Below are 27,173 nucleotides of genomic sequence, written 5' to 3'. Positions count from 1 at the left end.
GGTTCGTCACAGAAAAACAAGGTGTTTAATGCGTGATTTCCCTTCTTCTATCTGATTAAATTCAAAAAACGCAAATTTCCACGAATCAATTTTCCTTTAGTTTTCAAATTGGCCAGGTGCAAAATTGCAGTAGTATTTTGCATTACATTTTTGTGCTTAACGCGCAATGTACAGTTCCTGTAAATCTCATTCTCAGTAATTGTGTACAGAGGTAGTTTCTAATTTCTATACAAATCACGTAATTACAAAATATATTGTTGCGCCGGAGTTATTCGCTGCACTACATGACATTTACTTATTTACAGTATTTACGTATATAGCATGTAGCGACTCTAGCGGAAATGAGTGTCCGGCTGCGTGTTGGTGCAAGGTGGCGGTAAGCGTTGGTATAGCAGTTTCTTTAACTTCTTATGGAAATAGAATTGATTAACCGTCTGTTCTTGATTTGAATACATTTCACACGCGATTTAGAAGTCGTAAGGACAAAGATTGACTTTTAAATAACTATTCTGTGATTTTTTTTTACATTTTACACTCGACCACCGTTTCCGACTACTCAACTGGTTCTACGTGTGGTTTTCCTCTTTTCTTAGGGCAGAATAATATATGTCATAAATATTCAGATGAAAAAATCGGCGTACTTAAAAAGTCGGCGTGGCTGTCGAAGAGTTACTCGAACTAACTGAACGACAGTCGAAGATTCCTATTTCGAAATTCGGAGGCGTTTCGGTTTCTATGTCCGTATGAATAAAAAACAGTGCATTGTTATTTCTCGACAATATGTCAGTAATCTCGGAGCAATAGTATCCTTTGACAAAATCGAGCGATTTTCCACTCTGGAGTCGTACAATTCACGTATCATATCATTGTAAGAGAAGTCTCTTGCAAAGCAATATACAAATCTTAATGAAATTTACAATTTTTCAAACCGCTAAAATTACGAAGAAATAATAGCTTATTATTACTTATTACTCTTAAAGCTTACCTGTTCGCTTTATCTAAAGGGAACTGAAGAAAAGTACCAACTGTTGGCCCTAAACTGCTTACGTTTACTTCAGAAAATTTTACAGTAAAAACGGCCAATTCCGTACTCTGACACATTATAAAGTTTTATGGATTTACGATAAACCGAGCAGTTTTTACTCACATGCAAAAGCCCATGTTCGCCGGTCAAAATAAAGCAAATAAGCATCGGCAGCTGTCTTTGAAGCTGGCGATGCAGAGAAATTCCATTTCATGCATTCCATATGATGTATCTTTCTTTTCTTTCTTGAGCTTCTTCTGGAAATAGACTTAATTATCGGACGTTACAAATATTACCCCAAAAAGATACAACATAGCTATCTACATGTTAATTCGCAATAAAGTTAGAAAAATTTTTAAGTGCAAATTAAATAAATAAAAAAATATATTGATTTGTTTTTCCTTTTGTTTCTTTGGATATCTGTAAAATCAACTGCATTTGCTCTTTTTTCTTTTCTCTGAAGTATTGTTCACTATCATGTATACAATATTTGGAATTTGGAACGCTACTTGATGCGAATTCTCAACTAAATAGCGACCGGTTGACATCGCGAATCTTGAATGAGTTAACGATCAAGGTGGAGGTAATTTGAATATATCGAGTGTTAGTATGGTTTGATACTTTATTTTATACTTTTAGTATACACGAAGAGTTTGACATTCTGATCACGACGGTTGTACGATCTTGTTGAGACTAAATACAATGTAGTATCACACGAACGGTACGGCACTCTGATGAAGACTGTCATAAGATGTTCTTACTCCCCCACCAGCAGCTTCGTCTCCTCCGTACATCCTAACTTTTCGTCCCTGGGTTTTCTCTGGTTTACCGGTACTTTCGGGAATGCATATCCTCTGGTATTGCTAATTGTTTACCTTTCGCCCTGACCCATCGAGCACCTAGGATGTTTTTTAGCCTTTTAATGAGGTCAATAATGAGACCAATGACGAAAATGTAGACGAGTACTGTCTATTCAGTGGATAACTCACCCTGATTCTCCTTTCATTGGGAAGTTTCCGAAAACACTGAGTTATAGTGGAAGTAGAATGTTACGTCGCGCGAGATGGTCCGTGCGACGTCCCTCTCGGTCTGGCCGCCAATGCCTACCCCTCGTTACGCTGACCCGCAATAAACCCAAGTAACCACCATAAACCGAATCTTTTTAGCTTAACTTCTATTCACATAAGTATTTTCGGTTTACGGATGGTCCTTTGAACGGTCCTCGGGTTTGTTGCACGCTTTTGCTAATTATGGAGAAAGCAGATGTGCCCCGCGAAATAGCTGGTTTTTCCCAGGAACAAGGACACCCATGAGCCGCATCTGCAGGAGACTTTCTCTTCGTATTTTGTTTATTAACATTGGCTATAACCAATGAGCATCGCCGATCGTTACTCTCACTTTTCTACCGAAAAGTGTGAACAACGAATCTGCGTTCTTAGTTCAAAAAGGGTACACCCACATCGATCTTTCCTCCTAAATAGTACGAGATGGGTCTGATACTGCTCTTACACTCCTCGGACAGTCAAGTCTGCTATTCTAACAAGTTCTCGGCATTCGACGCGCCAACTCTATCAACCCTCGAGTCAATCATTATACTTTCCGAAATGACCAAGTCAAACGATACGACGAAGTCAAATCATTTCTGTCTACGTTCTAAGTGTTGTAATTTGGTGTAAATATATTTATATTATATAACTGTAGACTACTGTTGTACTCAACAACAAACTCCCCTATTATCCCAAAAGAAATAAAGGGATCGCCCTGCTCGTGGTGTCGATTCGTATAATCGTAACGGGAATTTACGACTCCCGTTGACGCGCTACAACGCGATCGCGTCTCCCCGCGACTGGACGAAAATACATAGAATGTTGCTAACAGTGTCTGATAATTTTGGAGCCAATTAAATCTGGACAGGGTGCAGGTTCTATGTGATCAGTTCTAACTACCCAAAGGACAATTAATATTTTCTTCATAATAAAAGTTTGTAATCCTCAAAGTTTTGCTCGTTTGGATTTAGCAGTTTGTGCTTCATAATGCCATATCATACGTTTATAGTGGTTTGATCATATCTGTAAATAGTAACGTTTTATTTTAAATATTTTTAATTGGGATGTGTGGCATGGTAGCCATTAGATTTTGCCAAGCACAGCTTGAGCTATCATTCTAAGCAGGCGTATGTGCGATTTCTAGTTAAGTTTTTTGTTTCAAGTTACTCGTACATATATCATTTTATTCTTGAATGGATAAGATTCGTCAGAGGTAAGCTTGTTTTGTTTTTTATGCTTGTATTAGAAGATTATAACTCCTACGAAAAGTTGTTGCATTCTCCTTTAGTTTTATATATTTCAGACAAGCTGGCATACCTCCGTTTTTTCTTAATGCTCCATGCACACCTTTTTTTTTTTAAAATATTAGGTTGTCCGAAAAGTTTCTTTCGTTTTATAAGGAAATAATAGACGTACAATGTTTTTTTTGTTTTATATTAGTTTATTGAATTATGCACGAACATAATAATAGAGATATAACGAAATAGATCATACCTAATTTAATAAAATAGTATAAAACAGAAATTGTTGTTCATCTATTATCACCTGATGAAACGAAAGACATTTTTCGGACAACCTAATAATTAATCTGCAATTTGTACACTGTTATGATAGTTGTCCGTGTCATCTACGTGCTCTAAATTTATACATAGTTATAGAAAGCGGACCTTCTTCTTTTCACAGATGCCTTCACAGATGGCATATAGCAATTTTCATATAGCAAATAGGAGCAATGACCATGAAAGGCAACCACTTCAAACGCTGCTGGGGTCCGTCATGCTTGTGTCAAAATTGGCAATTCGACACAGGCTAAGTTGACCTTGACTCATCATCATCATCATCATCTTCCCCTCCCCCTTTAGGAAAAGGGGCCGCTATATAGTGACACCCACGTGTAACACACTCCCAAAAAATAATTGCGTACACCGTGTTATGGGGCACAAGGTGGCGCTCCTCTAACTTAATCAATCAAAGCAAGTAAGAAGCAAACCAATAGTACAAAAAATCCCCTCCTGATCTTTGATAGCGGCAAGAAGATACGGAGAAGGCCACTCCAATAGATAATGTCGCAACTGCAAGGGAGGGCAGAAGAACCAACCTTTAGATACAACAAAGGTCCATCACTGCGTGGAGAGGAAATGACGTCCATCCATCATCATATCTGTCATACAAACTCTCTTCCTCCCATATACGGGAAAAATAAACGACGTAAAGTGCTACAACTGCAACGGAAACCACCCAGCCAGCTACAAAGGCTGTCCAGCCAGAAAAATACTCCAACGTAAATTGTTTCCGCCGCTTAGAAGCAGGACATATAACTACCACCACACACAACAAGACAGGGCAGAAGCTGAGACACCAATTAAAGTACAGTACGTAATGAACAACAACCACAACAATATCAACACCACTGGCAGTCGAAGCTACGCGCAAGCAACCAAGGAAGTAACACCCGTAGCCAACCAAAACCACAACAACAACACCAACGACGCTACAGAAATAAAAGAACTATTAAAACAATCCATCAAAAGCACCGACATGTTAACAAGAACGACAAGCGAACTAAACGAAGCATTCAAACAGCAATCATTACAAATCACAGCTATGATACAACTGATAACAATCATGCTAAGCAAAAAGTAAAAACGGACATACTAAAAATAGCTGCCTGGAACTCTAACGGCCTACAACAAAGGGCCATTGAAACCAAAGCATTCCTATACCACAACAACATAGACATACTACTCGTATCAGAGACGCATTTCACAACAAAAAGCTACACAAAAATACCGCACTATACCATATACGATACCAAGCACCCCTCAAGAAAAGCACACGGAGGAACCGCAGTGATAATAAGAAACGACATTAAACACCACCTACACAGCCAAGTTAGTAAAGAACACATACAAGCAACTACCGTTACCGTACAAACTAGCAGCAACCGTCTACAGCTGTCAGCAGTATATGCACCACCGCGACACAAAATTACAGCACAAATGTGGGAAGAATACTTCCAACAACTAGGCGACAAGTTTATCGCAGCAGGAGACTACAACTCAAAGCACACAACATGGGGATCAAGAATCACTACACCTCGAGGCAGAACCCTGGAAAAACACATCAGGAAAAACAATCTCAATATATTATCCACAGGAAGACCGACATACTGGCCGACAGACCTGAGAAAAATCCCTGACCTACTCGACTTTGCAGTCACAAAGGGATTAAACGGAAATAAAATAAATATAGCATCCAGCCTCGAGCTTAGCTCCGACCATACACCCATAATAATAACATACAGAAACAAGCCAATACTCTACAACAACTCAGAGACGCTATGCAACAAATCCACTAATTGGCAAACCTTCAAAGAAATAATTGAAAGCAAAATCAACTGCAACATCCCACTGAAAACGCCCCAACACATCGAACAAGCTGTAACAACACTTACAAAAACTATACAAGAGGCAGCACGGGCAACCACAAAACCAGCAACTACCACTAGACAAACAAAACAAATCCCATCAGACATCCTCGAAAAAATTAGAGATAAAAGAAAAGCGAAAGCAAAATGGCAAAAACATAGAACAAAAGAAAACAAAAAACACCTAAACAAACTCGCAAAGGAAATAAAAAACGAAATAAAAGAGCACAACAACAACGAATTCACAAAGTTCATAGAGTCACTATTTGCACACGAGAACTACAACTACTCACTATGGAAAGCCACAAAAAAAAATAAAGAAGGCGATAAAACCAGTCCCAGCAATCAGAAAAGCAGACAACACATGGGCAAGAAGCAACGAAGAGCAAGCCGAAGAATTTTCCATCCACCTATGCAACACATTTACACCACACAACATCAATAACAGCAACCAGAACAGCCATACGGACGACGACGCGATAGCCACTAGCACTGCAATCGACAAGCAATACACCATACCCAAAACAACAGCACAAGAAATAAGAAACATAATAGAAAAAACAAAAAACAACAAAGCACCAGGAATCGATCTAATCAATGGCAAAATATTGAAAAACCTCCCTCCAAAAGCGATACGGCTAATTACAATAATATTCAATGCAATACTAAGAATACAATATCATCCTACATTATGGAGGCACAAATCATAATGTTACCCAAACCAGGCAAAGACCCACATGAAGCAACATTCTACAGACCAATATCACTACTCCCCGTGCTCTTCAAAATACTAGAAAAAGTAATATACGCCCGACTAAAACCAATAATAGAGAAGGAAAAACTAATACCAGACCATCAATTTGGATTCAGAAATAAACATTCCACCATAGAACAAATGCACAGGCTTGTCAACGAAATAATACACACAATAGAAAACAAACAATATTGTACAGCCCTATTCATGGACATAAAGAAAGCTTTCGACAAAATAAACCACGAAAGCCTAATACAAACAATCAAGAAACAATTCCCGGAAAAAATATACCAAATAATAAAATCATACATAAGCAACAGAACCTTCACAGTAAAAATCAAGGACGCACACTCCGAAGCAGAAGACATCAAAGCAGGTGTTCCACAAGGAAGCGTCCTAGGACCCATACTATACACATTATACACGGCCAACATTCCAACAACTACCAATAGCAAAATACTGACATTCGCGGACGACACAGCCGTGCTAGTCAGGCACACTAACCCTGTAACAACAGCCACCATACTACAAAAACACATCACCAAAATAGAAAAATGGCTACAAGACAAACAAATTAAAGCTAACCGTAACAAATGCAACCACATCACGTTCACACTGAGGAAACAGATAACACCAAACATCTTCCTGAACGGCACGCAAATAACACAAACAAGGCAAGTCAAATACCTTGGACTTCACATAGATACACACTTCGCATGGAAACAGCACATCAAATCAATAATAGACAAGATACAGATAGCAAGGAGACAAATGCACTGGCTAACAAGCCGAAAATCCAAACTAAGCACAGAAAGCAAACTGAAAATATACAAAATAATCATAAAACCAATCTGGACATACGGAATTCCACTATGGGAAACAGCAGCAATGAGCCACATAAACAAAATAGAAACAATCCAAGCCAAAATCCTTAGAACAATGGTAAACGCCCCGTGGTACGTTAGAAACGAGGACATAAGGAAAGACCTCGGAATACCAACGGTCAAGGAGGAGATTACCAGATTCGCAACAAGATACAGAACAAAGTCAAAGTCTAAGTCGGACTCGACTTACTACTCGTGATACTAGGAACGCTTGATTGACTCTTAGCTAATCAGATTGCCAGAAAAGAATGACTTTCCGTCGCGACGACGCTGCAGAGGAAAACTATGATGGGGTGTGCCTAAGGGCACGAGATCATCGGATTCGTCAAAGAAAGCCTCCACTCGGAGGGTGAGGGAAATAGACGCTGCTGTTAATTGGTCAATTTCTATGTTGGCGGTTAGAAAAGGATGCTAGCCGCCCTAGAGAGAGAGTTCCTAGCAGGCAACGTCGTACGTGACCAAATCAGGCTTTCCCATAACTTCCCGCAATAGGTGATAGATTTACGGGCTGATAGAATAAAGACTGTTTGTCAATCTGAAGGACTTTAGTTAACTAAGTCCTAAGATTTTTAACGGTTCCTCAGGTTATCTGAACATAAACTGTAAACGATGCATCGGCATCTGGCGATCATCTGGCCCAAAGAATGGGGTCTGTGTGTGGCGAGCTGCGGGGCTGTTGGAATGTCTTATTGTCAAGTGTCTGTACTGCCAATTCTTTAAAGGAAAGCTATGTTACTTTATATCTCTGTTAGGTGGAATGTTCATTCCGTGACCGTGGCTACGCTCGGCAACCGGTTGTCGCCTCGAGCCTAAACTCATTGTCTCAAGTTTCGAATGACTGTGTCTGGGTTATTTCGTAGATACTACAGTATTGAGGCTTTTCCAAATAATTCCAACGGTGGGGGGGCGGTGTCCTTTCATCTCCGACATATATATATTTTTTTTTTTCTTCACCAACAAGATATAACACTTTACCAAATGTCCGCAAGGACAAATTGTAAAATAACCAAAATAAAATTAAAAAAAAAACTCTCCTCCTTACTCTCTCCTTCCTTTGTGTCTAAGATATAGGTCTGCTAGGTAAGCCTTACTGACGAGTCCTACTAGCAGATCTCGGACAAAACACTTCTCCTTCTCCTTATTTCTAAGCCCCTACATCTGCCTGCTCTATCTGTATCGAGCATTCGAGTATTCTTATAGCGAGTGACTTTGAGCGAACGAAAATTGACTCTGTATTCTGTATTATATATTCAAAAATATTTTTAACACTAGGTTTACGGGACCTGTGAATTTGATGGATTTCAAATTTCGAAATGAAATACCCCAAAAGCCATAGCATTAATTTTAACCATTTTGCATCGTAAATTAAGCATTTTATCCAAAGAATTTATACGCACAATTATTTTTTCCTTTCTAATTTTTGAAATTTGTATGTAGTATACCTACCTGTAAGGAATTCCGTTAAATTGACGGGCTAGCTGATTTCATAAACAATCCGTTTTTCAAAGACAGTGTGCAAGAGTTCCAGTTATTTTTTTTTTTTTATTTTATTTTATTTTGGTTATTTTACAATTTGTCCTTGCGGACATTTGGTAAAGTGTTATATCTTGTTGGTGAAGAAAAAAAAATATAAATAAAAAATAATGTAGCATGTGGGCGGCTACCCCCAGCGGGGTGCCAGCTTCGTTTTTTCTAAGTTATATCTTTTATGAGATCTATTGGGTGTTTCCTTTTTAGTCTTCTTGCGATGTTTGTTGTGTTGCACGTTTCAGCTGCCAGCTGGTTCGGGTGTGTTTCTATCCTTGTTCTGTATCTTGTTGCGAATCTGGTAATCTCCTCCTTGACCGTTGGTATTCCGAAGTCTTTCCTTATGTCCTCGTTTCTAACGTACCATGGGGCGTTTACTATCGTTCAAAGGATTTTGGCTTGCATTGTTTCGATTTTGGTTATATGGCTCATCTTTCTGGAGGATTGGAAAGCCATTCTTCGAGGTTTAACATCATGGAGAGAGTTTCACAACGTTGTGGAGGGTTAAGAACCATTCTACGGGGTCGGACATTGGTGGAAAGCCTTCCACATCGTTGTGGAGTGTTGGAAAACCATTATACGGGGTTGGACATCGTTGTAGAGCGTTCCACAACGTGCGGAGGGTTGGAAAACCATTCGACGAGTGTTCCACAACGTTGTGGAGTGTTGGAAAACCATTCGACGGGGTTGGACATCGTTGGACAGCGTTCCACATACTTCTGGAGGGTTGGAAAGCCATTCTTCGTGGTTTAACATCATGGAGAGCGTTCCACAATGTTGTCGAGGGTTGGAAAACCATTTGACGGGGTTGGACATCGTTGTACAGCGTTCCACAACATTGTGCAGGATTGGAAAACCATTCGACAGGGTTGGACATTGTTGGACAGCGTTCCACAACGTTGTGCAGGATTGTATTATTAACTTATAAGGTTTAAGGTATTAATTTAAAACGTTTAAGCTATTAATTTATTACATTTTAGCTATTTATTTATTACATTTAGGCCATTAATTTATAACATCTGAGCTATTAATTTGTAGCGCTTAAGCTATTAATTTATGACATTTAAGCCATTAATTTATAACAAGCAAGCCGTTAATTGACAACGTTTAAACCATTACTTGAGAACAATTAAAGCATTAATTTGTGATATTTAACCCATTACTTAATAACAGTTACACCATTAATTTATAACAATTAAGCTATTAATTAACAACTTTCAAACAATTCGTTTATAATAATCCAACCAATAATTAACAACATTTAAGCAACTAATTAATAACAATTAAACTATTAATTTATAGCAATAGAAACATTCATTGACAAACATTTAAAACATTAATTTATAACAATCAAACTATTCTTTAAGGAATCAATAAGTCTCTCGCTAATAGCCTAATAAATTCTTTGATAGATCTAACGAAGAATATTATTCGCTATAAAATTAATATTTGTATCACGTACATCGATGCAGGTGCTATTGAAGAAAAACGAGCCATTTTATGTTACTACTATAACGGGTAAATTTACTCGTTTAACTTGAGAGGAATTAAAAAAGAACCTGACTTTTAAGTAAGTATTAAATAAGAATTTTAAATATCGCATATAGTGATGTAGGTGTTATTCAAGAAAGAAGAACATTTAATATAAGAACATTTATTATTTAGCACCTTAACTTATTTCGCAGTAACGTCATCGACTGTCATTAGGCTATCTTTCCCTTTCTGTTCAAACTAATTGATAGTCGAAACCTAATATCAAGGAAGTGTGAATATAGTCTTAGCTTGTGGAAACTATTAAAACGATAAAAATGGACATCCTATTGAATCGTTGAAGACGCCAATTTACAATAAAAATTAAGAAATTGTTCAATTTGATTTTGTTATAATGGAACAACCGTCTTTTGCTGTGTCAAAAGATTGTTACCGTTTGATTGACATCTCGATACTTTGTAAAGGTATATAGGGAACCCGGAAGTGGCGCGCGAGCTCTTTAGTGCCTGAACTGTCGGAGAGTGAACATCAAAGAAGAACTTAAATATGCGGTAAATAAACAAAAAATATTAACAATAACATTGAACTGGTAATTTATAACTTCTAAATCGTTAATTTACAACACTTAAGCTATTAATTTATAACATTTAAGCAATTAATTTATAACATTTAATCCATTAATTTATGACTCTTAAACTATTAATTTACAACATTTAAGCTATTAATTTACAACATTTAAACTGTTATTTTATGCATTCAAGCTATTAATTTACAACATTTAAGCTATTAATTTATAGCATTTAAACTGTTGTTTTATACATGTAAGCCATTAATTTCTAACATTTAAACTATTAATTTATATCATCTAAGCCATTAATTTATAACATTTAAGTCATTAATTTAAAACAATTACTGCATTAATTCTTAACAATTATACCAATAATTTATAACCATATCCTCCCATTAATTCAAAGTAATTATGCTCTTAATTTATAACAATTGTATCACTAATTGGAAGCAACTCTGATTCATTGATTTAAATGAATACTATCAATTCGTTGTGAGTAAATCAATGATTTGTTTTGTTTTATTTAATATTTACGAAATATTTCAAGTCCCTGAAGTGCTATTGTATTCCTATATAGTATTATTTTTTAATTTTAAATTTTAAAGTATTTAATTTCTCATTTCACTATTTCATATAAAACCAGTAGTAACGCAGAGTGTACCTATTGAGTGTCTATGGATGAAATGTAATTTTCCATGTCTGCTCAAAACCAATGAAACAGTCCCGTATTCGTGAAACGAAGGAAGCAAGTGCAATTTAATCGAAGGCAGCAACAACTCACCATTCACCCATTCGCACTGCAATTGGTATCTTGCATGGTTTCGTTTCTTCGATGATAAGTTCAATATTCAAGTATGATTCTGCAGATCCACGTACTACAGCTATTCTAATTAATAAATTTCAATACACGCTACTTCTTTGTTATAAAATAATTTTACATCTCTGCTTTCAATGCTTAAAAACTGTTTATGTAAATGGGACCCGAGCGTAGTTACCTCCTCGTGGTGGGTCCCGGTAATTGGTATCGTTTTCCAAATAATAATACACCACGTACTATTTTGAATATTAGTATTATTATCTGAAAAACGATATCAAGCTAAAAACTCCTTGAATATAGTCTGGTCTTGATCATCCAAAATAGTTTTGGAGATCTAGACTGGACTAATACCCCCCCCCCCACGCGGGGGCATCGCGCGACATCGTGGGACATCGTGGGACACCGTGGGATGCGTGCGTTTTAGCCTTAATTAATCATAAGATAGATACCTATGTTATGTGCATTGTGAGTTCATTCCGTACAAAGATACTTATCCATATTGGAATGAAAAATATAAATCTCGTCGCTCTTGATCCCCTCGCTTACCACATTGGAAAAATTGTTCCCGCGATTTATCGGTTCGCGATCGCTCAGTTCTTTCAAACTGCGGCGTTGCGTACTCGCTCGCGCGTATCCCGGGTACGTGCGGGTCAACGTGCACTGGACAACTCTTTGGATTCATAGGTCGCCCAAGGATACCTCTTGTCTTGGTGACTACTCGACCACTGCTCGTCGTTTGCCTCGAACCGCGGGCGTTGTCATCACGCTGGTGATACCTGTGAATCTGTTGACAATCGAGTCACAGGTTCGCAATCCTGTCCGATTGGTACTTCGGTACTTGGACAGGGACCTGCATTTCACGTCCTCCGTAATTCTGATCGAACCCGTGGGGGTGGACCCCACTGTTCAGTTGGGGCCTTGCCTTCGTAATCCTGTTCAGCGGTCCCTCCCCGAGTTCAATATGTTCAGTTGGAGTGTGTTAAATCGCAGGCCCATTTGCTGGACACTGGTATCATCGGTAAGTGCCATCGACCGTGATAAGATCCAAACGACGTGACAGGAATCGAGCGAAGGTCAATGCTTGGGCTTCCACCGAACCTTAGGGTTATCTGGTGCACGGGGTACGTCACGTAGGTTTGTTAGTTCTTTCGCGAGATCGCGATTACTTTCGTTCCGGGCGATCCGCGGTTTTTCTTCCATAGTCTGATTTTAGGGCTCCTTTTCCATAATAGCCTCATTTCTTTTCTTTCGTTCCAAGTTAGACAAATGTATCTTTGATACGGAATGTTGCCAATAGGGTTGCGAATTATTGTACGATGTTTGTATTGATCGATGTAATTGTTGTGTGTGAGATACATGTTGCGTTGTGTGGGAGATAGATATTGCGTCGCGTAAGCTTTGTTTTACGTTTGTAAAGATTCGTGAAACCGCTGCGTTGGAGATATATGTTTCGCAGTTAGGCTACGAAACAGCTATCTCTTTACGCAGGCCCATGATCACGTAAAGTCAGAACTCGACATTCTTGCTAACAGGTTGAATGTCAAGACCGATGCATAATGTTAAATACATCATGGGCGGATCTCGTGCGTAGTCACCTCCTCGTGGTGAGACCTGGTAATTGGCATCGTTTTCCAAAAATTAATCAGTTGATTAATCTTTGGAAAACGATACCAAGCGAAGAACTACGCACCAGCCCAGTTTGGGTCACCAAAAGCCGCGAAAAGAATTTTGCATGATCTAGACTGGACTGCAACGTGGGACAACATTTTACAGCGTTGGACTCCGTGGGACAGCTTTCAACAACGTTGTGGAGAGTTGGAAAACCATTCGACTGGGTTGGACATCGTTGGAGAGCGTTCCACAACGTTCTGGAGTGTTGGAAAATAATTCTTCGGGATTGGACATCGTTGGAGAGCCTTCCACATCGTTGTGGAGGGTTGGAAAATCATTCTACGTAATTGGAAATCGTTGGATAGCCTTCCACAATGTTGTGGTGTGTTGGAAAAGCATTCTACGTGATTGGAAATCGTTGGAGAGCCTTCCACAACGTTGTGCAGGGTTGGAAAATCATTCTACGTAATTGGAAATCGTTGGATAGCCTTCCACAATGTTGTGGTGTGTTGGAAAATCATTCTACGTGATTGGAAATCGTTGTATAGTCTTCCACAACGTTGCGGAGGGTTGGAAAGTCATTCTACGTTATTGGAAATCGTTGGACAGCCTTCCACAACGTAGTGGAGGGTTGGAAAACCATTCTACGTGATCGCAAATGGTTGGAGGGCATCCACAATGTTGTGGAGGGTTGGAAAACCATTCTACGAGATTCGACATCGTTTTTTTTTTTTTTTAATTTTATTTTGGTTATTTTACAATTTGTCCTTGCGGACATTTGGTAAAGTGTTATATCTTGTTGGTGAAGAAAAAAAAAATATATAAATAAAAAATAATATAGCATGTGGGCGGCTACCCCCAGCGGGGTGCCAGCTTCGTTTTTTTCTAAGTTATATCTTTTATGAGGTCTATTGGGTGTTTCCTTTTTAGTCTTCTTGCGATGTTTGTTGTGTTGCACGTTTCAGCTGCCAGCTGGTTCGGGTGTGTTTCTATTCTTGTTCTGTATCTTGTTGCGAATCTGGTAATCTCCTCCTTGACCGTTGGTATTCCGAGGTCTTTCCTTATGTCCTCGTTTCTAACGTACCACGGGGCGTTTACCATTGTTCTAAGGATTTTGGCTTGGATTGTTTCTATTTTGTTTATATGGCTCATTGCTGCTGTTCCCCATAGTGGAATTCCGTATGTCCAGATTGACTTTATGATTATTTTGTATATTTTCAGTTTGTTTTCTGTGCTTAGTTTGGATTTTCGGCTTGTTAGCCAGTGCATTTGTCTCCTTGCTATCTGTATCTTGTCTATTATTGATTTGATGTGCTGTTTCCATGTGAAGTGTGTATCTATGTGAAGTCCAAGGTATTTGACTTGCCTTGTTTGTGTTATTTGCGTGCCGTTCAGGAAGATGTTTGGTGTTATCTGTTTGCTCAATGTGAATGTGATGTGGTTGCATTTGTTAGGGTTAGCTTTGATTTGTTTGTCTTGTAGCCACTTTTCCATTTTTGTGATGTGCTCTTGTAGTATTGTGGCTGCTGTTACAGGGTTAGTGTGCCTGACTAGCACGGCTGTGTCGTCCGCGAATGTCAGTATTTTGCTATTGGTAGTTGTTGGAATGTTGGCCGTGTATAGTGTGTATAGTATGGGTCCTAGGACGCTTCCTTGTGGAACACCTGCTTTGATGTCTTTTGCTTCGGAGTGTGCGTCCTTGATTTTTACTGTGAAGGTTCTGTTGCTTATGTATGATTTTATTATTTGGTATATTTTTTCCGGGAATTGTTTCTTGATTGTTTGTATTAGGCTTTCGTGGTTTATTTTGTCGAAAGCTTTCTCTATGTCCATGAATAGGGCTGTACAATATTGTTTGTTTTCTATTGTGTGTATTATTTCGTTGACAAGCCTGTGCATTTGTTCTATGGTGGAGTGTTTATTTCTGAATCCAAATTGATGGTCTGGTATTAATTTTTCCTTCTCTATTATTGGTTTTAGTCGGGCGTATATTGCTTGTTCTAGTATTTTGGAGAGCAAACATGAATAAAAGATATACAATCTATTAAAACGTAAAATATACACTGGAAAGTACTTCCTAGTGGGACAAGGTTAACTTGGAGGTTCTGTAGAAAATCCATGTTCAGGATATTAATGTGTCTGTACCAACAGGTGTACAAGCAGGTACATTACACACTGACCTTGAACTTGTTTTGCTGACTTCATTTATTTTATATTTTAAGATATGCTGTACGCGTTATGGTAAAACAGAAAGAAATGGACATACTCTCTGCTATTCCAAAAAGTGACTATGTTGGAGTGAGTTGTGGTAATAATGTTCCCATCTCTTGACACTTCCATAGAATTTGGAATTGCTGGAAAATCTAACCTTCTTACTTCTTGACCACTCTTTCTGTCCCAAACTCTCAATGTTTTGTCATCGCCACAGGTAATTAATGCAGTATCATTATTGAAAAACGTAACATGCCTGATGCCAATTTTATGACCCGAGAATACCTGTTGATGTTAATGATTAAATAAAACAGTACTAAATATTATATCTTTATAAAATATAATTATAGATACACGATAATATCTACCTGTGGTGCTGCATCTGGTTTGTTAAGATCATAAATTCGCACAAGTTTCTCATTAGAACTTGTGCACAAATAATTAGAATCAATGCTGAAGTTGACAGACTTTACAATATGTTTGTGTTGAAACGAATGAATTTCTTCTCCTTTAATTGCATCCCAGACTTTAGCATTAAAATCCGCAGCTCCTGAAGCAGCTCTTGTAGCCGTCGTTAAGAAGCATCTGGAAGAGTCGGTTGACAACAAGCGAGCGTGCGAGTAGGTTTACGAGGTCTTCAGAGTATAACATATGTGTATAACTGTTGTGTGTTGAACAAAGTGAACTATTTGAATTTCCGAATCCCTTCTATATCTTTACACTAAGTTATTAAATTCATAGTTTAATAAACAGGATATACAGGGTGCGCCGTTAGAATTCGGACAGAATTCAATTTGTAGTTCCCACCATATTAGAATTCAGATGTTTGTGCTGATTGACTCTGAAGTTAGTTAAATATGTCAATAAGTCTTCTATAACCTCAAAATGACAGAACTCGTTAAGCAAAACCCGGAATACGATAGAAGAGCGGCGATTATAGAAAGTCTTCGCGCCGGGTGGAAGCCAAAGTGAATCGGAGGAACGACCGTTGGCTGGCCCACAATCTCGAAGATGTTCCTGTTGTGGGCAAAACCAAATTTCCAGCAAGTGTTCACGTTTTGAGCGTTGTCTCAAGTGAGGGCGACGTCATGCCTCCGCACTTCTTCCAAAAAGGCGAAAGAATCACAAAGGAGGTTTATTTGGAGGTCCTGAAGACAGTAATAAAGCCGTGGATGGAAATTACGTCTTCTGGAAGGCCGTATTTATTTCAACAAGATGGCGCACCTGCTCACACAAGTCATCTTGTTCAAAATTGGCTCTCTGACAATGTGGACATGTTTTGGTCGAAAGATTTCTGGCCTCCTAACAGTCCCGACCTAAACCCATTGGACTATTACGTGTGGGGCGTTATCGAGAGACAAACTAATAAATGCAGGCACCCCAACGTCAACTCCCTACGAGCTGCTATCGAGTCAGAATTCGCGACAATTAAACGCGACCAGTTGAAGTCAGCGTGCTCGCGCTTTAGAGCAAGAATAGAGCAGGTCATAGAGGCAGAGGGTGGTTACATAGAATAAAAGTTCTCAGCAAGGACCCTTTAAATGAGATATAACAACATTTTCATGTGTTTTTGTGTATTGACTTAAATAAACAACTTTCTGCACAAAACTTCTTTTGTCCGGATTCTAACGGCGCACCCTGTATACAAGGCACTTGTTCAGTTCAGCCTCACAATCTTCAATTTTGATGCACAAAGGAAATATTAATTGTTCATAAAGAACGACCTGCACTTTTTCTGGCAAACTATTGCCTATATAAAAATTACATTAAATTTGGAATAATATTGCTTTGCGTAGGTTCTGATAATAAAACAATTGAACTATTTTTAACTGGCATTTGATATATCTATATCAACTATTTCTTCTTTCAGCAATGCCCGTTTGTCTTCTTTACTAGTAGCTTGTCGTTTACCACCAACTTTACGTTTACCTCTATTGAGTACACCATTTTCTTCTTTACCCATGATACGCAAAATTTGCGTTTGATCAGAACTTTCTATCTGTGCGATCGAAATATCACGAACAACACTTTCAGCTGACGGTGCTTCTTCTCCAGCAGTATAGAGCATTGCCTTCATTTCCTATTAACCCAAAGAGGTCATTTTAATTAATAGTGTTCTGATCTTTCATTGTACAGAATGTCTCAGAATAAGTAGGAAATATTTTGGGAGTGGCTTCTATATACAGTGCTGGACAAAAATATTGGCACAGCATGATTGTTATGATAGAAATGCTTATAACTACTAAACAAATTGATTTAAACAAAAAACTTTTTGACGTATTTATTTATTATCTATTCTAGTTTATTACATAACAAGAGCAACAATATAAATAAAATAATACGCAAAATAATAACAAAAATATATTTTTTGAACATTTTATGGGTGGACAAAACTATTGGCACAGTAGAATATTTACGCTTATAACTAATTACATAATAAACTTCTAATATTTTGTTGGCAGTCCTTTTCTTTTAAGGACTTCCTTTAATCTTCTGGGCATCGAGTGGACTAATTTTTTAGTGAATTCAGGTACAATATTGCTCCATTCCTGCAGAAGAACTTTCTTCAGTTCAGACTTGCTTGTGATATTATGTTTCCTAATTCTTTTTTCCAATTCGTTCCACACGTGCTCAATGGGATTCATATCGGGACTTTGAGGTGGTGTGTTTAATGTGTGGGCAGTATTATATATTATCCACTGACGAACAATATACGCCATATGTTTAGGATCTCGATCCTGCTGAAAATAGAAATCCCTGGGGAGGTTTAATTTTTGAGTACTTTTCAAAAGATTTTGCTTGAGTATATTTAAATATACATATTTATCCATTATCTCATCAATGAATATAAGTTCTCCTACACCCGATGATGCCATACATCCCCACACCATTAAACCACCACCCCCATGTTTCACGGTGGCTTGCAGATTCAGTTCGTCCATCTCTGTGTTGGGTTTTCGCCATACTAATATTCTGCCGTCAGATTTAAAAATATTAAACTTACTTTCATCTGAAAACATGATCTTTTCCCAAAAATCAGTATCTTTCGTAACAAACTCTTTCGCGAATTCCACTCTTTTCTTTTGGTTTATTTTACTGATGTAGGGCTTTCTTCGTGCTGCACGGGCAGAATAACCGGCATCCTTCAATACCCTACGTACAGTTTTGGTACTTACTTCTTTTTCACACTCAGCTTTTAACATCGAAGCAATTTCAGTCGAATTAGTTTTTGGATCCTTCTTTACAATATTTACGATTTTCCTTTTTTCTCGAATTGTTACCTTAGAAGGGCGACCACTCCTAATTTGATTCTCTAGATTTTCTTCACTTTTAAAGCGTTTTATGTTCGTCAGTGGATAATATATTGTTCGTCAGTGGATAATATATAATACTGCCCACACATTAAACACACCACCTCAAAGTCCCGATATGAATCCCATTGAGCACGTGTGGAACGAATTGGAAAAAAGAATTAGGAAACATAATATCACAAGCAAGTCTGAACTGAAGAAAGTTCTTCTGCAGGAATGGAGCAATATTGTACCTGAATTCACTAAAAAATTAGTCCACTCGATGCCCAGAAGATTAAAGGAAGTCCTTAAAAGAAAAGGACTGCCAACAAAATATTAGAAGTTTATTATGTAATTAGTTATAAGCGTAAATATTCTACTGTGCCAATAGTTTTGTCCACCCATAAAATGTTCAAAAAATATATTTTTGTTATTATTTTGCGTATTATTTTATTTATATTGTTGCTCTTGTTATGTAATAAACTAGAATAGATAATAAATAAATACGTCAAAAAGTTTTTTGTTTAAATCAATTTGTTTAGTAGTTATAAGCATTTCTATCATAACAATCATGCTGTGCCAATACTTTTGTCCAGCACTGTACCTAAACCATAAAAAGTTCATATGAGGATATGTCCTATTTGACTTTCTTTTCAAATTATAACGGTTTTTCTTTTGCAATTCATATTTCTTTCCGTAGACAAGTATTGTGTTTCTCAAGTTTCCAGCAAATACAGACTACATCTGGATATTTAAATATGGTAAGACAGTCATTGGTAAGATATCTGCAAGCTTGTATTGGAATATAAAAATACCATCTCAAATACCTTTTATGAAAAGCAGTATATAATGTAGTATACAAAATAAAAGAATAAAAATTAAATCCACTATAACTCGAAAACAAACTCAAGTAAGATATATTTATATAAAGTCTTTCTATTGTTTATATATGCAGAAGCTACTCCTAAAATATTTCCTACTTATTCTGAAACACCCTGTGTATCTCCATTAGCATAGAAATAAATTTTTAACAAAGACAATTAAAATATAAATATTTTAATTTCCAAGGCTATTTTATTTTACCTCATAGCTTATGTATTGCTTACGCCATTCAGGCGTAATGTGAGCAGACAGATGTTCTGCAAACTTCATCTTGCTTCAATTGATGCAATAATCTGCAATAAACAAATTCGTTTAAATTATTGCTAAAGCGATATAAATATATAATATTAAAAATTTCCATAAAATAATTATGTATATAATAAAGCATACATAAAAGAATGAGATATATAAGTGAAGTACAAAGTGAGAAAATCATATATTATAATTGAAGAAACTTTTTTATTTCTATAGTCTATATATCTTCATAAACAACATTTACTCGATGTATTAATTTATTATTACGAACAGCGTATACCAAAAAAATAACAATATAATAAAATGAGCAAAGTGAAATATTATGATAATATAATTGCAAAGTAGAAAATGAAAAGATGAACAATTTAATCAAATGTTTCGTTTCACGCTCGTCTTTAAGGAATTAAACCACGAAAGAGGTCACATACACATATAATGCACTTAAAACCTTTGTCGGCAGTACTAAATCAATATTTTCTGAATTCGTTTACTTCATGATAAATTATTATTACTTACATATTGTAAAGATATAGGAGGGATTCGGAAATTCAAATAATTCACTTTATTTCACACACAACAGTTATACACATGTATTATACTCCGAAGACCTCGTAAATCCACTCGCACGCACGCTTCTTGTCAACCGACTCTTCCAGATGCTTCTAAACGACTGCCAATTGTCCTTTGCCTCACTCAGGCCTGGACACGCACTGACGCTTGAACACACACACATTCGCATGTACAGTGTAACTGTATCATCTTCCTGACGCATATGTCGGAGATGAAAGGACACCGGGTTTCCGTTGGAGTTGCTTGGAAAACCTCAATACCGTAACATTTAAGAAATAACCCAACACAGTCATTCGAAATTTGTGACAATGAGCCTTTGGGCTCGAGGCGACCATCGGTCGCCGAAGCGTGGCCACGGTCGCGGGATGAACGTTCCGCTTAACAGAGATATGAAGTTACATAGCTTTCCTTTAAAGAATTGGCAGTACCGACACTTGACAATAAAACATTGTAACAGTTCCGCGGCTCGTCACACAGAGACCGCATTCTTTGAGTAAGATGATCGCCAGATGCCGATGCATCATTCACAGTTTATGCTCAGATAGTCTGAGGAGCCGCTACAAATCTTAGGACTTAGTCCTTCCGATTGACAAACAGTCTTTGTTCTATCCGCCCGTAAATCTGTCACCTATTGCGGAAAGATATGGGAGATCAGATTTCCTCACGTGCGACGCTTCCCGCCAGGAACTCTCTCTCAAAGGCGGTTAGCATCTTTTGCTAACCGCCGATATAGAAATTAACTAATTAACAGCAACGCCCATTTCCCTCACCCTCCGTGTGGAGGCTTTCTTTGACGAATCCGATGATCTCGTGCCCTTAGGCACATCCCATCATAGTCTTCCTCTGCAGCGTCGTCGTGACGGAAAGTCATTCCCTTTCTGGCAGTCTCATTAGCTATACGCCTAGTGTGCTTGTACGATCGGTGAATAATCTACGAGTCGAATCCGACTTAGACTTCGAAGCAAAGTATATTCGTTATCCCGTGGACCGTGGATTCGCTTTATCGAACCTAGGGCCATTGTCATTAGCGTCCAGCTACCGCGTCCGATTGTCAATCTTGTATCAGCCATACTTGTGTAATAAATATCGGTGCGACAACCATGAACAACATTGGTGAAGATTCATTAAACGCCCCTAACGCCAACCCGACACATATATATGGATGTCTTTATTCTTACTTCTTATGTTTAACTGTCAAGCTTTACACGACACATAGCACCATTGTTTCTTCATACGTACAGGCGATATTCATTAGACGGCTACAAGTCTTTTTATTACTTAATTTAGAACGTTTTTCGCAAATATAGATAGCTTCTAGTGTCCATCTGTATAGTAAGGATTGACGAGAATTTTCCGATTAAATACCTTTGATAATGTCATCGCTCGAAGATTTATTTCAGTTAGATAAAATGCTTATATGTGATATGTATATAATCTATAATAGTTATATGCAGTTTATAATGTTAAGCATTCATATTTCGATTCTTACTTTACAAAAAAAGATTTTGTTTATATGTTTACGTACATATGTATACATGCATATTGAATGTAAAAAATATATCCTCATATATATATATATGTATATTGTTTTTGTACAAACGTTTTATTTTTATTTTTTTTAACCGAATTATATCCATCAAATAGTTGATTATATATAAGAAAGTAGAACTATAGCACACAAATAATTACGAACATTTTTATTTGAAGTTGGCTATGTGGATTTTTGTATTTTTTATCAGATATTGAGACAATCTTTTATTATATTATTACCCTCAGAATATTCTCTCAATTAACATTTACTTTGAATTTAATTTTTGATATAAATAAAACATTTTTTCGATCTTGTCAAGCATTTTTAAATGTTATAACAATAATAAAATTTTATTAAATATATATGTGAATTCAATCTTCTACTTTGTAAAAGATTGCAACATGCACAAATATATACTTAAATATATATAAACGGAACTATTAAATATATAAAAAATAAAATATTATAATATCATAAGATAAATAGTATAATGCGTAGAAAAATGTATAAAACATTAAAAATATAGTTTTAGTAGATTGTATGATAATTATCTTTTAAGAAGTAATTATGTGTATGTATAATCAATAATAGAAGAAGATTCTTAATGTAACTCTTTTCAAATGAAAAAAAAAATTGGATTTTATTCATTATAACATATTTAATCTAATTAATATCCAGTACAACAAAAAGTAATACAAGACAAATAAGTGTACTTACGAGTTACGTTAACAATTAACACTACAAAGTTTACATTGATAATATTTTAACTACATGTATCATTTATTTAAAATCTAAAATGTTTTCATATATTTAGAGCCATTTTTGGTAATGTTATCTGGAACTTTTGTATCTGTCTTTTTTTCACGAACTATTTTCGTAAAATGATTTATGCGCTTTTATTTGCTAACTTATACTCGTGTATATGATATACATATATATATATTTATTGTAATAAACCGTTTTATAGGGGGCGCTATACAAAAAATGCACATACTATATCAGCTATACATATAATATATATATATATATTAGACTGCACGTACTACAAGCTGCTACAAGTCAAGTTAACAATACACATATAGTGCCTTTGCAAAGCAGCAAAATTGTTCATCACATCAAGGTTACAAATTATAATGTTTTCTCTAAATATTGTATATATTAAAACGAACTAAGTAAATTATTCAATAAGTACTATAAAGAAAAAGAAGCTCTAAACAGGAAAGAACAACTTATCATTACTATAAAATTTGTAAGTACATTCCTCTGCTTTTTATATTTATATTCTTTTAGTTTTATCATGTTGGAAAGATTGGAATTTTGTTCCAAGCATGGTTTCAAGTTAATAAATTGTAGTACTCATATATAAAAAACACGTGTAAATTTGTACAAGAATAATATTAGTGCCTATATTATAAGAACTAATTTTAAAAATATCATTTCTGTAAATAATAAATGTAAGACAACTTGTATTTTAAAAAGGTAGTATTAACTATGTTATCGTTATGTTTTAATTTATTAGAGAATAAAATTGATAAAATAATATTCGTAATATATTAATTTTTTATGTGTAATATAAATAATAAATTTAGTTTTTATTTTTTCAGAATGCATATTTTATAGTTTATCCAAACCTAGGATACTATGAACCGTTTACTACTATTATTATTCTTCGTTAATTTTATAAATAATAGTATATCATGGGAGACTTTTATGAGGGGTCGAAGCAAATATGGTAATCTAGGTGCTCCAATTTTATCTGAAGATCATGAACTTCCAAGTGCTAAATGGTTTACACAGTTTCTAGATCACTTTGATCCAACTGATGCGCGTGTTTGGCAACAGGTAATAAGAATATATTAAATATTTCTTAATTTTTATTTTATAATATAAATCTTTTTATTATTTTTTCAGAGATATTTCGTAAACGTTAGGTTGGGGTTAGGTTGGAGAGCACTATAAGAAAGGTGGTCCAGTATTTTTGATGATAAGTGGTGAAGCTGCAGCAAATGCTAAATGGATGGCAGAAGGTCAATGGATCGAATATGCTAAGCAATTTGGGGCGCTATGTTTTCAAGTGGAACACCGCTTTTATGGACAAAGTCATCCTACTTCGTATGTAACATTGTTTATAAAATATATAATTGATACATTTTAAGTTATAATGTTACGTTTTTGTTATCTGCAGGGATCTCGGCGTGAAAAATTTAATGTATCTTTCATCGCAACAGGCACTTGCAGATTTGGCTTACTTTATAGAATTCATGAATATTAATTACAAGTTACCAGCTGGTACTAAATGGATTGCATTTGGAGGATCATATGCTGGATCATTAGCTGCTTGGTTGCGTAATAAATATCCTCATTTAGTACACGGGGCTGTTTCTGCTAGTGGTCCTTTATTAGCAGAAATTGATTTTCAGGGTAAATATAAGATACACTTAAATATAAAAAATATTTTATTTAAAACAGAAGTGTTTTATATTAATAATTATACTTTATAGAATACTTTGTTGTTGTTGAAAATGCCCTCAAAGAATATTCTGAAGCATGTGTAAATGCAATACTAGAAGCAAACAAACAATTTCATATAATGTTACATCGTCCTATCGGTCAACAAGGAATAGCTAAAAAATTTATGCAAGTAAAAGTAAAATTCTTCATTTACAAATCAAATATATCATTATTGAAAAATTATTTTTACTTATAGTTTATGTGATTCAATCAACGAACATACCAAACGTAATGATATTTCGAATTTGTATGAAACAATAGCAAGCATCTTTGCTGGTATTGTACAGTACAATAAAGACAATCGTAATAATTCCGCAATGGCTAATTTAACTATCGATAGTGCCTGCGACATATTAACGAACGAAACATTGGGTATTGCTATTGACAGACTTGCAATTTTGAGCACTAAAATATTACAAGCATCAGAAAAAAAGTGTTTGAATTATATGTATAATAAAATGATTCATAAACTTCGGAACATAACATGGGCTAGCGAAGAAGCAGAAGGGGATAATGTATTTTTTTACTTATACTATTGCTGTTTTAATTTTTATTTATTGTATTTTAAAATATATTTCTTGTAGGACGTCAATGGACGTACCAAACGTGTACAGAATTTGGATTCTTTCAAACTTCGACAGCACGCCCAAAATTATTTAGTGAAACTTTCCCAGTAGATTTCTTTGTGCAACAATGCATTGATATATTTGGCCCAAGGTTTATTTAAAATTACGATAAATACATTTCTCAATTATGATAAATCATTAGCTATAAAATTATAACATTTCCGTATTCTAACAGGTACAATATTCATTTGCTGAATTCGGCAGTGAATAGAACAAATATTCTGTATGGAGGATTAGATTTAAAGACTACAAATGTAGTATTTGTACATGGATCAATTGATCCTTGGCATGTTTTGGGAATTACAAAATCAGCAAATCCGGAAATACCTGTCATTTATATTGATGGTGTGTACATATTAATTGAAATTTTTCATTTTTCGTGTAATACAAAAAATTTATTTATTATTATGACCATAGGTACTGCTCATTGTGCCAACATGTATCCTCCTTCCAAAAATGATCCACTTCAGTTGAAAGCTACCAGAGTTGAGGTTGGACATTTAATAGATGAATGGCTGCATAATTAAATATGATATTTTTAACGCTGTGTGTGCTACATTTAACTACTTTATGATAAGTAGTTTTTTATTTTTTTAAACAAAAATGATGTATTAAAAGAATTAAATTTATCTTATTAACTTTTTGAACAATTTGTATTTTCCTTTATGAACTTCTGTGAAACAATTATGATACATAAATATTTTTAGTTGAAACAATTCGTGCATAACTAAGACTAAAACTAACTATGTACGTACATAACAAGTTACTGAAGATACACGAGTGTTCACCATTCTGTGTTTATGTTTAAACAACTAGAATGCATGTATAGATACAATTAAACAAGTTTGCCCATAATGGCACTATTACAATTTTTTGTAGATTACTGAAGTATTAAATAAATACATGTACAAACTTACTACGAATATCTTACGTCAGTCAATGAATAAATACATATCTATTAATTATATATGTTTTATTCTTGACAAGCATGAGAAAAGATGTTCAACTGGTTAAAATAATACTAAACACAAATAATTTATTAAGGTGTTTTAAAATCTGCAAAAACAGATCCGACATGAATTTGAATAAGTGCAAAGTGTCTTAAAATGAGCACCATAACTAAATGAATTTTGATTCTGATATGTATAGCGTCGGCCTTTCCTTAACGGTACCATCTTCGAATATCGTTTCGTTATGAGTTTGTTCGATTCCTTTAAGGCGAGGCCAAGGTGCCCATTACAGATATTGATCAACCGAGTATGCGTATGATTTTCATAAAATATTGTCAATCCTATTATAATCGAACATTCTTATAATAGTTTGTATCGAATTCGTTTAAAAATTATTAGAATTCGTTTGATCAGTAATTATACATATACATATATTACTTTCTCATTTTTTTGGCATATCCTTCGATCAACTCGTGATCCTCCTACATTCACAACTTTCGTCTTTGACTTACGCTACTGCAGTATACGGTATTTACATTACGTAACAAGGTAGTAGTAAATAATTTACTGTATAACAGAACAATAAATGTAGGATGAATTAGTTTTTCTATCTATGAATCACGCTTAAAAATTCTCCTACGCAACGTTTGAATTGTTCACCATGTTGTTTTAAGTTTCCATTTTAAATGGAGTTACAAATTATTTCATAAATGATATAGCAGAATACATGGATGGATGGTGATTTAATGCTAAAAAGAAGATGAAATATAAGAAAATTTATCCACATGAAACTTTATTTCTAAAAAAAATGATTTTAAATATTTGTCAAACGTTTGTTATGATATATATGCATTTGGTAATATTTTATTTTACTAATTTCTTCGTCAAATGACTACAAAATATTGTTCTAAGAATATTAGACATACATATACATATTTCTTGAAAAAATTTGGGACAAAGATTTATAATTCATGTTAAATATACATTCTTCTAAGTAAACTTTGAATTGTAAATGGAAAACAATATACATTTTTGATATTCTAACTTAGAATTAGCTGAATTACTAGAAACAGTTAGTTGAATTTTAAACACAAGATTTTATACATGTTTCAAAATGTATATGTGTAATTTAGATCTAGAATATTATAGAAAATGTCAACGATCCACCTCAAAAGATTTTGAGATAGATGTGCTTTTC

General features: G+C 35.5%; 1 protein-coding gene, 1 long non-coding RNA gene and 1 pseudogene across 3 annotated transcripts in view; 1 reads left to right on the top strand and 2 right to left on the bottom strand.

Annotated features, from left to right (window-relative positions):
• The window catches only part of LOC132915910 (uncharacterized), a 64,945-nt gene extending 48,852 nt beyond the window's left edge, over positions 1-16,093 (bottom strand). Inside the window, exons 1-2 of the long non-coding RNA XR_009659981.1 lie at positions 15,729-16,093; positions 15,330-15,645 (exon numbers count right to left, since the gene is read on the bottom strand). This is a non-coding gene — a long non-coding RNA (uncharacterized LOC132915910). The remainder of the gene's footprint in view (positions 1-15,329; positions 15,646-15,728) is intronic.
• Positions 16,094-17,008: 915 nt separating this feature from the next.
• On the bottom strand, positions 17,009-21,878 carry LOC132915904 (solute carrier family 53 member 1-like). Of its 2 annotated transcripts, none has more exons than XM_060975673.1 (3): positions 21,510-21,878; positions 19,734-19,825; positions 17,009-17,440 (listed from the first exon to the last, which is right to left on the bottom strand). In XM_060975673.1, exons 2-3 carry the CDS (start codon positions 19,800-19,802, stop codon positions 17,186-17,188), a joined length of 324 nt encoding a protein of 107 aa, XP_060831656.1. In that variant the 5' UTR covers positions 19,803-19,825; positions 21,510-21,878; the 3' UTR covers positions 17,009-17,185. The 2 variants fall into 2 exon arrangements, with proteins under 2 accessions (XP_060831656.1, XP_060831657.1); XM_060975674.1 differs by lacking the exon at positions 21,510-21,878 and adding an exon at positions 20,304-20,467.
• A 1,344-nt stretch (positions 21,879-23,222) lies between these two features.
• Positions 23,223-25,990, top strand: LOC132915897 (putative serine protease K12H4.7; annotated as a pseudogene).
• Positions 25,991-27,173: the final 1,183 nt, after the last annotated feature.

Source organism: Bombus pascuorum, unplaced genomic scaffold, assembly GCF_905332965.1.
Source record: "Bombus pascuorum unplaced genomic scaffold, iyBomPasc1.1, whole genome shotgun sequence".
Lineage (NCBI taxonomy): Eukaryota > Metazoa > Arthropoda > Insecta > Hymenoptera > Apidae > Bombus > Bombus pascuorum.
This window is presented reverse-complemented; position numbering and strand designations above follow the sequence as displayed.

Bases quoted from the DNA above. Each gene is read 5' to 3' on its own strand.
- LOC132915904 (XM_060975673.1), bottom strand. From the start codon at position 19,802: ATGAAGTTTGCAGAACATCTGTCTGCTCACATTACGCCTGAATGGCGT. The intron at 17,441-19,733 runs GTAAAATAAAAT...TTGGGTTAATAG, and splicing joins AGCAATACATAAGCTATGAG to GAAATGAAGGCAATGCTCTA.